The 11,227-nt window shown below is 44.8% G+C and overlaps 3 protein-coding genes across 3 annotated transcripts in view; 1 reads left to right on the top strand and 2 right to left on the bottom strand.

Moving 5' to 3' along the window:
• Nucleotides 1–604, bottom strand: part of VDBG_02870 (conserved hypothetical protein) — a gene marked incomplete at both ends in the record, with an annotated part of 2,115 nt that extends 1,511 nt beyond the window's left edge. The window contains one exon of the mRNA XM_003006685.1: nucleotides 68–604. Within this exon, the coding sequence (XP_003006731.1) occupies nucleotides 68–604 (537 nt within the window). The remainder of the gene's footprint in view (nucleotides 1–67) is intronic.
• A 458-nt stretch (nucleotides 605–1,062) lies between these two features.
• Nucleotides 1,063–2,219, bottom strand: VDBG_02871 (conserved hypothetical protein; the record flags this gene model as incomplete). The annotated part of the gene is made up of 5 exons (XM_003006686.1): nucleotides 1,063–1,283; nucleotides 1,320–1,544; nucleotides 1,604–1,705; nucleotides 1,762–2,074; nucleotides 2,169–2,219. 5 exons carry the CDS (start codon nucleotides 2,217–2,219, stop codon nucleotides 1,063–1,065), a joined length of 912 nt encoding a protein of 303 aa, XP_003006732.1.
• Nucleotides 2,220–4,688: 2,469 nt separating this feature from the next.
• VDBG_02872 (conserved hypothetical protein) lies at nucleotides 4,689–5,825 on the top strand (the record flags this gene model as incomplete). The annotated part of the gene is made up of 1 exon (XM_003006687.1): nucleotides 4,689–5,825. The coding sequence occupies one exon, from the start codon at nucleotides 4,689–4,691 to the stop codon at nucleotides 5,823–5,825; it is 1,137 nt and encodes a 378-aa protein (XP_003006733.1).
• Nucleotides 5,826–11,227: the final 5,402 nt, after the last annotated feature.

Genomic DNA, 11,227 nt, shown 5'->3' on the forward strand with positions numbered 1-11,227 from the left:
CCTTGCTCAGGACTCGAGTGATGCCGTAGCGTAGCGCAAAGAGAGAAGGGTGGACGATGTTCAGAACCTGGTCGTTTGAGCCAGGGTGGTAGTCCTTTTGCTTCTCGGGGACGTTCAACAGCGGCGCAACCCCGGCTTTCAACTCGTCCGTGAGTTCGGGGCTGATGACGTCGTCGCCCTTGACGCATCGGCTGGCCGTGTCGTAGACCAGAACCGCACCAGTGGCCTCAAACGCGGCTGCCTTGTCGCGGAGCTCTTCAACACACCAGTCCCAGGCCTTTTGGCTGATGAGCTCGTCGATGGCGCTGGCCTCGGCGAACCACTTGCTGGTGATGTCGTCGTCAAAGATCTTGACTTGCCAATTCAGCTTGTCCGTGATAGCGTCCATGAGACGCATCATGGCTCGTTCGCGGACTGTCAGGATGTGGGCACACCAGCCGTTGATGCCATGGCTGAAGGGACCGCTTTGCCCCGGGTTGGAGTATGCGGTTTCGCCGGGCTGACATTCTTCGTCGAACATGACATTGTTGAAACCCGGAACTCGTATAGGACCATTTCCAGAGTTGTCAAACGCATGCTTACTGACAGTATCCGAGGGAGCCATGCCGTCAAACGAGGTGAACGTACGTGGGAGGAAGGAAGGGATCCGAAAGTATGAGAGTGTCTTGTGGAGGTAAGCCCGCATGTGTATCGTGTTGGATGTTGAGAAACAAGACGATAGTTCCTAGTGTATACGTTGACCTTTTATGCTGAGGCGACACCCCTCGTTCTCAGGATTCTTCGCCAATAGCCTCCAGGCTGCAGCTGTGGGTCGGGTCGTTACAAGTCAAGGATGTTGAAGCTTGAGTGGTGATTTTTCATGATCAAGGCGGAGGAGCACGTGGTTCAGCGCGCGTCGTGACACCCGCCGACATCGCGAGGAGGGGAATTGTTGCCTGCGGCTGAAGGCCCGTGCAGGAGCTGAAAACGCCCCTTTTGTCAGATACATTGCGTATCACCCGTTCCTGAATTATCGTTATGCCGATCTCTTATAGATGCATTGTTCCTCCTTTCGGTATCGAATCAAGCCGTAATTCCCTCTTCCTGCTCGATCTGCTCTTTTCCCAGGCACCATTTGTCCTGCAGCTTCTTGTCGAGTGTCTGTGCGTACACCTCCTTTGGCCACCATTCACCCCAACTAGTCAGGAAAATCTGTTCGGGGTCTTCCGGTAAGTCGTCGCGGTCCAGCGCGCGCAGGATATTCTCGGCGCCTTTCGCCCATGTCAGTGCCTCGTTACGATGATCTGATCAGGTCTTGGAGGGGTCAAGCGGCCACACACCTTCGGGAATGGTCTTGGCATCAGGCAGACCAGCGGGGATCATTCCTCCGCCCCGCCCCAGGCCCGTCCCTGGGATGAGACCTGGCGAAACAGCCACGACGGTGCATTGTCCGGTGAGTTGTCGCCGCCACCATTGCGCTGCCAGAAGGTTCACAAGCTTGCTCTGGCAGTAGACTGTGAACGAATTGGCTCCCGATCCGCCGAGCAGGTCCTTGTCGAGCGCACCTGGCCGTGGAGCATTAGCAGATGTTTGCACAAAAGGGCAATTCCGGCAGAGAGCCTACTGATTTCAGGAACATTTCGCACTGCACCCGAGGAGACGAAGACGACACGTGATTGGGAAGCGACCAGCTTTTCACGTAATTGGTGCAGGAGGTAGTGTTGTGCTTTCGCTGGTCAGCAGTTCGTCTTTCACCTTGAGGTGCAGGGAACGTATACGTACAAAGATGATTGACGATGTAAGACTCGCACCACTTGGATCCATGGGGGCCAGGCTCCTCGGCGCTGTTGGAGATGGCGGCATTGAGCAGCACGTAGTCGACCTTCTGCTGGCCCAACGTCTCGAGTGTCTGTTGAGCAAAGGTTTTCACACCCCTGAGGTCTGCGAGCTCCAGAGGCAGGACCGTGACATTGTGCTTGGACTCGTCGAATTTGAGGCCCCCAAATGCCTTCTGGGCAACCTCAGCGTTCCGCGCGCCTAGGATAACGCGGTAGGGCTGGGTTTGCTGGAGAAGCTGTTTGATAGCTTCGAACCCCTGAGTAGGTGTCTGTTAGTTCGCGTCCAGGATTCTAGCATTCCCTGCCTTGCTTGGGGACCTCCATTGTGGTCCTGCGCAGGGCACGACTCACGAGTCCAGAAGAGACGCCCGTAGCGACGATGGTTTTCGCAAGTGCAGACATGGTGGGGGAAAGACCAGACGCTGAGATGATCGCAACAAGCTTGAATGAGCAAGCTGAACCTGGGGAAGCTCAGTCTTTAACATGAAGCTCGACTGGGAATGTGGGGCTACACAGATCCATGGACGCGGACTTAAGCCCTGGAAAAGCCCCCATGAGTCCATGACGCATGCAGTTCACCAAATAAAGCTCTGCGACGCTGACCAATGCAGGAAAGCGGCACAACGGCAATCTCACGTCAGAAAAGACAGGCAGTGATTTCATTTGCAAGGAAACAGCCAGAGTAGCGGGTGAGACATGGGCGCCCTGGATTGGTGTAAGCCGACTGCATGAAGCGTGCCCCACCAACAACCAATGTAAAGGCGACTGGCAGATCTGTGTTGCCATAGTCACCGCAAATGTTAATACCCAATTCCCACTTGCAAGCAATATAAGTTGAGGGGGCTTTAAGTTCTGCTAGTTAGTAGAACCTGGATTTCCTCGGAGTGACTGGGCGTTACTTGTGACCTTGGAAAATGAAGTTTGAAATACAGCGGTTGTGATCACGAGAATGAATCCACTTACGACATTGCACTACGAACAGTCCCGAGTATAGATGGTGTGAATCCTCAGTTTCATTCGTTTCGCGTTGCTGATATACTTTCTGTAGTGACTTCCTTGGGCAATGGATATGCATAGTTCTTCTCCATTGATACCACTGTTGTCGGAGCAAAGGGCCAAATCTTCCCTTTCGCTCTTGCACGGTCATCCATTTTTCAGAGCCAGCACTCAACGACGGATCTCATGATATTCAATGGCGTCCCTGGAGGTGTATTTTCCAATAACACCCTGCCGTCCGGCCGACTCATCGTTGCCCATGGCGAGAGAGCCTGCTTTGCGAGGACACATGCAAGCATCGTTGTCACAAACAGAGTTGCGGATAGGATTCCATCGATCGCAACTGACAGGATCCTGGTCGCGGCTCTCGATATTGTTCTTGCACTGCCAGTGCTTGAGGTCAGCGTCTCCGTACTTGGTCTGACGCATTTTGAGGGTGTCTTTTGATATGTTTAGGTCTGCTTGAAAGGGTTGGAGTTTGTCGTTGCTGTGATTTTTGGTTCTTGAGAGTATTTTCTTGTGGTTTTGGTGTTGAACTTGAGAGTAGTTTCTTTATTGTTTGGTATTAATCTTCAGAAACCTGAAATCCAAGATACTATTTTATACATCCTAGCGAAATCTTGGTAGCTTGGGTGAATGGCTAGAGAACGCCCTTTGCTGGTGATACCGATCTGAACTGGTGAATGGAGAACCAACAATTCACACTCTGAGCCCGTATGAATGTCTGGCATCTTGGGGTACGTCAGGTCCGGAATATTGTCATCACAGCTTACTGAGTTATGGTTGTTCTTGTTTTAGTATTCAGTAGTTGGTCTGCACTCAAACTTGCAGCAGGCCGCATCAATCAGATTAATTGCTTGACTCAGTCAAAATTCAGTCCCTGTCTTCTATGGCAAGCACCTGAACCCTAATCTTTGACAAGAAATCGACACACACAGCCGTTGTAATGACTGGGAATAAATGATGGAATAGTCACTGTCACGGGTTAGACCCGTTGAAGTTGTGTAGGTCTGGGATCTGTAACTCTATGAATGCGGCCCAGTTGAATCAACGCCGTATCTTTTTTTCTCAATTGGGTAGCTGTCGTAAGGCGCTTACGACTGTATGAGGGCTGTCCCTAAGCCCTTTTAGAGCCGGCCACAACAGTCACTTACGTGTTTGACGTTTTACCGAAGGACACAGTACAATGGCAACGATGGGAGCAGTAAGTTGACAGGAATTGCGTCGGTTGTAGTCAGAATTAATATTTCGGGGATTTCATTGACTCTTTCTGCTGAAGAATAGCCAGACCCTATGGCTCAGCAACATCTTCTAGTCACTGCTTTCCGTTGCTCACTAAGATTCACCTCGCTGTAATTATCCTGATCTGCGAAGTTACGTCTTATTGCACCGCAAGCACTTCGTTTATGAGACTCTAAAAGCTTCGTACTAACTGTATAGCCTGAGCCAGAGTTAGCCAAACTGTCTTACGATTGGCATGATACCTTCGCATCCGACGGATACTTAACACACCACTACAGGCTTCGCAGACTTCCGTCGGCTGTTCTTGAGATCGACCTGCATGCTTCTCAATCCGACTGCGGGGTCTCTGCAAACTGCTCCAGGAAATGATCCTTTTCGTGGGGTAATCCAGCGGTTAATAGGCTGATTCGTGGCGATTGGCGAGCAAATTCGCCGTATTGGGGCATGATACCCCCAATACTACTCAGCTCGGTTCATCTATGAACGAGACAGATCTTCCGAGCGACCAAGGTGGGAGAGTGTAACTAGTTACGTGCTCGGGATCCAGAAGTTTAAAAACACTGATTTCCGTCTAGCTGGGCCGAACTGTCCATGACTCGGCTCGAGCCGAATTCCCCATCCATAGTCGCCAACATGAAACGTTCGCTGACTTTTCTCATCCTCTGCCTGGCAGTGCTTTGTCTCGGCAAGAAATCATGTCGGTCTGACGACGATTGTAGCCTGAACGGTGTTTGTTCCTGCAATATGGGCTGCGTCTGTGATCCAGGCTGGCGAGGTGTTGACTGTAGCGAGTTGGATCTCCAGCCTGTCGAAAGGTACACAGGTTATAACTACACCAACATCACCATGGACTATTACTATCGCGACGGAGGCGGAAACTCCTCTTGGGGCGGCCACATTATCCAGGATCGAGAGGATAAGAAGCTCTTCCACCTGGTCATCGCCCAATTTCCCTACGGCTGCGGCCTCTCTGGATGGCGGCCTTTCAGCACGGTGATCAGAGCTGAGTCTCGAACTGGTCCTCGAGGTCCATATCACTTTGCACAGGAACTGTTCAGCACCTTTCATCACAACCCAACGACGATATGGAGCCCCGCCGACGAAATGTACCTCATGTTCTTCATCGGATTTCCTTGGGAGGTTCCCGACACCTGCAAGTCGACTAAGAGGAACAACACGATTTCCGTTTCTAGTTCGCCTGACTTGCGTACTTGGGGCGAGTCCTACCCTTTAGTCGTGAATGTCACGAACCCTGCTGGTTGGCCTCTCTGGACGCCGGAAAATCCAACATCGGAAATTCTCTTGGCCGCTGAAAAGAACAACATCTACCATTCTGACAGGTGGAATGGACCGTACGAGCTCAAGGTAGAACCCGGCAACATTGAAGTTCACCCCAGTCTCCGCAGCGAAGACCCGTTCTTGTGGCGCGATAAACGGGGTCATTGGCACATCCTTCAGCACCACATGATCGATATCCCTGAGGCAAAAGGCCCTCACGTTGGGGCCCATGCCTATGCCAGAGAGTGGGAGGGTCCGTGGACATATAACAACATCACGCTGGCGTACAACACGACAGTGGAGTTTACAGACGGAACGAAGACAGACTACTACCGCCGAGAAAGACCCAAGCTGTTCTTCAGCGATGATGGAGAGATGACGCCGCTCTACCTTGTGAACGGTGTTCAGGAATTCAATTCAAGAGCCTCTTACACTCTGATCCAGCCTATTGGAGCCGCATCTAAAGAGTTTGAGAAATCTTTGGGTTTTTGAACTAGGTTCCGGGAGACATGAATGAACTCGGCGGGAAATTGCACGCTGGCGAGCACATCCACCTGCATCTTCAAGTCAGCAGTCTTTCAGCATACTTGAACGCGAACCAAGCTAGCATCATATGGCAGGCGCAGTGAAAATTGCAGATGCAAATTCAAGCTGTCCGTGCCAGGGTTATGTGATCTTAAACCCGTTCGTTGACTTGATGCTGAGAAACGCCCCCCCAATTCTTCCCCTTCGTCAACCTGGATCCCGTCCGCGTAAGCCCAGGGAGAACCTCTGACAGGTATCCAACTATTTAGACTGTTGGCTTCTGCGAATGCGAAGGACCGTAGGCGCTCCTGATAAGTCGTCGCCCCCCGCAAGCTCCCCTGCCTATCTCCCCACACTGCTGCTAGCATCAACGTGGCGCGCAACGTGTATGTCGCGTCGTTGCCAGCATTGTGAAGCTCATGCGGCCCGTAGGGACAGCCAAGCGCCGTCAGGAGCCCTGCGAGGGAATACCCGCCCGTTTCACGTTCGCGTGCGAGGACTTCTCTGCTGAGAGTGTGCGTGTCTAGGATGGCGGCGACAGTCTTTTCCTTGTACATGTTGAACCCGATCTTTTTGAGGATAGCCAAGTCGCCATCAGTTGAATGGCCAACAACAATGACCTTGCGGACATTGCGAGCGTCGGCCATCTTCTCCCCGTGCTATCGTGCTATTCAATACGCACCACGTTTGTGATGACCTGAAACACCTGCTCAGCAGCGATGCGTACTGTCTCAGCAAACTCACACTCCTGAAAGTCAGTCACATCGCATTCCTCAAAGTCCCTGGATGCATTCAGAGTTGATTACTGATGGGTTCTGATCTGTCGCTTGCGTGGTAGGCCTCCGACTGCTTGGTTGAGGACGTGTCTTGTGTCAATAGAGGCAATTCCGGCTTTCCTGATTTGGGGTTGATATCTCTTGTGATCCAGGATAGCTTGCCGGCATCTGCGTGATACTTCAAGGTCCAGTGATACAATGAAGACATCAAGAAATGAGCAAGTCGCCGCTGGCCAAGTCAGTCTTAGTTGCAAGAGCAACTGTTCCAGACCCTCTTGAGCCCCTAAGGCAGATTGCATGGCTGACCTCCACTGAAGCCTACTTTCGCCACAGTCGCCGTAGTCTTGACTTGACGCAGAAGATACATGAATGGGGTAGACACAAATCGAGGGGGTGAAAATTGTAGAGTGGTTGATGAGAGAAGCAAGGTGTTTTGAGGGCAAGACTGTGAAAGACCCCTTCCATACCTATCGTTACACACCATAACCCGGCCAAGTGTAGGCTTACAATTTCAACCCCCCACCCCCCCCCCTCTCTCCTTCCTCTCCTTAGGCGCAGGGCAGGCACGCGGGCTTCAAGAAAGATTAGACGTACTGAATCCTTTACCCCAGCAGCTCTACCCAAAATGACTGCACAACACTGCTACGAGTCAACTACTAGATCTATAATTATAGGAGCTATTGATAAACAGGTCAGTATACCGTGCCCTATCTCAAAGGACGGTCTTTTGCCTGGAATGAAGTTCTGAAGTCGTTGCAGTAGTGCAAGGCCGGATAGCTAGGTAATGAGAATCGTTATCGGGAGAGGGACTCGGTAGGTCTCATTTTTAATGCAAACCACTTACCAGGTAGAGTATCATTCACCAATGAATTCCATAGCAGCTAGTAAAATGGATATCGCTAGTTATCACGAAGGTATCCTCATAGACCTTTAACTATTAATTAATCCCGTTATAACAACCAAGGAATCGCGCTAGCTGCGAATCACCGACCCCGCGGTTAAGGAAACGAGATAAGATAGGAACGGACCTACCCGGCAGGTCATATGATAGCTTACTAGTAATATAATAGTAAGTTAGTAACTAGCTTACTAGCTAATATACTATAATCCTAATATTATAGATTACTAATAATTAATAAGTAAGCTATCTAATATAGGCTCGCTAACCCGATTAACTTAGGATAGGGAAATAGGTATAAAAGGATAGATATTCTTATACTTATAGATATACTCTTTCCTACGATAGTAATTAATCTAAGTCTTACTTTATATTTATTATAACGAGTACGTAACGCTTTACGATATTATATCGTCTTAGAGTTATAACCTAAGCTTCTACTAAATAGTAACCCTAACCCCTTTTAATAGTATTCCTCTTTAGAAGCTACTAGGTCGTAATATTTTAATTACTCTTATTTAGTAAATTTACCTTATAATACTAAGTAATACTTACTATAGGAATAATATCTATTAATAATATTAGTAATAGTACTAATAACTAAGTTATTATAATCTAGGAGCTTAAGGCCGAGAATAAGTAACTTAGGACCTCGGTATAATAGCTTTAGGGTAGAGGAACGAGTATAAAGGCTCTCCCCCCCTAGCCCTTTAACGGGAACCCTCGAGCACTTTAGTCCTATATTACCTAGGTACGATAGTACTATAAAGCTAATAAAGGTAATCTTAAATATTAAGGGGAGAAGGTCGCTAACGTATCCTCTTACTTAAAAGGGGACGTACTATATTAATTCGAACCCTTTATTAGAGACTATATTATTTATATTAAGAAAGAGGATATAAAGTAGGCTACCTAAGATATCTATGCTAGAATAAATACCTTCGAGGAAGCTATTAAAAGCGCTTTCGGAGACGTAAACGAAGAACGTTAGAATAAACGAAAAATCCTCTTACTTAGATAAACCAGGCCTATTACTAAATACGCTACGGAATTTCGACTCTTAGCTACTAGACTCGACTAAACCGAGTCTACCCTTATAGCCCGCTTCTATAAAGGATTTAAGGATATCGTTAAAGACGACCTTATTAGGGAAGATAGACCGGATACTTTAACGGAATATATTACTATAACTATTAAAATCGACGATTAATAATATAAACGATATATCGAAAAAGGGCGTAAGCCTACTATAGGACTCTAGAACCCTTAGGTCCCTTATTACTACTTTAACTAGGAATATAAGTATTAATACGAGAAACCCTATATTAGTATAGCTTAAAGATAGACTACCTATTTAGGATTTATAGAATTAGATAATATTCGCTATAATAAAGCCCTATCTACTAAAGATATTAAATATTATAATTATAGAAGGAATAGATATATAGCCTATAAGTACTAATAGCTAAAGAAATTATAGAAGCCTATTAATAAATAATAGCTTAATTATACTTAATACTAGGACTATATTAATACTAACTAGACCTTCTACTATTAAGATAACTACCTTACTTATAAAGATAGTAAAGAATAGAATAGATAATTCCCCTAAGTATTTATAGGAAAAAGGACTTTAATTATAATAATTACTATTAGAAAAGAAAAACGAATCTAGAAATAGGCCTAATAAGTAATACTAGAAACCTAAGGAATAGATACGGATAAGGAAAGGGCTTACGAATAAGCCTATCCGGAACCTAGTCTATACCCTATATCGGACTTATAAGCGACTAAGAATAGGACGTATATATATAAGTAAGCTAAGAGGAGGAACCCCTTATAAGATAACTTTAGCTCTACGTCCTTATATAGGAATACGCTATTAATAACTTTAGCGAATTTTACGACCCCTTTATACTTTAGGACGAACTAGTCTACTATAGAACCTAATTATAGAAATACTATAAGATAGAGAGTATTAAGGAAACCGTAAAACTAATAATAAGAGATTATCCTATACTCTATTATATTTATATAGAGTACTTTATACTATTCTAGCTTAAGTATATATATAACGATTATAAATATTACTTCCGGGAGAAGAACGTATACCGTTTTATACCTTATAATTATTAATACGAACCTCGTATAAAAGTAGAATTTTAGAGGCTAGACCGTAAATAGATCCTATATATAGATAAGCGAAGCTATAGACGACTTATATTTAGACTAAACCCTACCTATTATAATAAGTACTATCCTATAAATATATAATAGGAAGATTATAATAACGCCGTATACTTAGCCTACTATATAATTAAGGCTAGAGACTAGAGACTTTATCGTATAAAGTATATTAAGAAACTAATCTTCCGAGTATATTATAAAGACGTCGAACCCTCGCCTAAGTAGCTTAGATGCGATATAGCTAGTTATAATGCTATTACTTTTCGGGAAAAGGTAAACGTCGGTCGCATAGGGATAATAACCGACGAAGGAAGTAAGAGTAATCTACTCTACTAAACGAACCTATAGTACGAACTACCTCTATATAAAGATAAACGTAAAAGGGAAATAAGTAAGCGCGCTATTAGATAGCGGAGCTTAAAGTAATTATATAAGCTTTAAGTATATTAATAAGAACTATATTAACTAGAGATATAAAGAGGAACCCTATTAGCTTAATATAGTAGAAGGATAAATAGTCTCGTATAGAGGAGGGATCGTAAATATAGAGACTACGCCCCTTTAGGTATTTATCTCTCGCTAACCTAACTATATAACCTTTAATATTATTAATATAAAAGGAAAATAAATTATCCTAAGTATCCTATAGTTTAGAGAATAGAACCCTTAGATTAATTAGATAGCTAGCTACGTCTAGTAAAATACATTAGCCCCTAAGGAACGACCTAGAAATGGTCTCTTAAGCGACCTCTAACTAGCCCTTACGAATAAGGATAATTTAGAGGAGATAACCCTAGAAGAGCTTATAGAAGAATAACGAAATAGACTATAGAATATACCCTAGGAATATTAAAGGTACGAGAAAATCTTTAGGGAAGAAGTCGATATAGTATTACTAAAGTATATATATTACGATTACGAGATCCTTATTAAAGAAAGAGAAAGCCTATAATTTAATAAAATCTACGGATTAAATCTATAATAGATAGATACGCTTAACGAATACTTTAAAGAGAACTTTAAGAAAGGTTATATCCGATTATCGACCTCTTTAGTAAAATATTTAATCCTATTTATATTAAAGAAAAACGGTAAAGAAAGGTTATACGTCGATTATTAATAATTAAACGATATTACTATTAAGAATTACTACCTATTACTTTTAATATTAGAACTTAGGGATACGCTAATAAGAGCTAATTAATTTATAGTACTTAACTTTAAGGGAGCCTATAACTTAGTACGTATAAAGGATAGGGAAGAATAGAAAATAGCTTTCTAAATACGAAAGGGATATTATAAATACTTAATTATACTTTTCGGATTAACTAATACCCCTATAACTTTCTAAAATATAATTAATAATATATTATAGGAGTTTCTCGATATCTTCGTAATAGTATACTTAAACGATATGGGGAGGAGCATACTGAGGAAGTAGATGAGCGACCAAAGGATCATGCCGTGAAAGACGGTCATGATGTAGTTGGCAATCATGGTGAATGCAC

This window comes from Verticillium alfalfae, genomic scaffold (assembly GCF_000150825.1).
Source record: "Verticillium alfalfae VaMs.102 supercont1.3 genomic scaffold, whole genome shotgun sequence".
Lineage (NCBI taxonomy): Eukaryota > Fungi > Ascomycota > Sordariomycetes > Glomerellales > Plectosphaerellaceae > Verticillium > Verticillium alfalfae.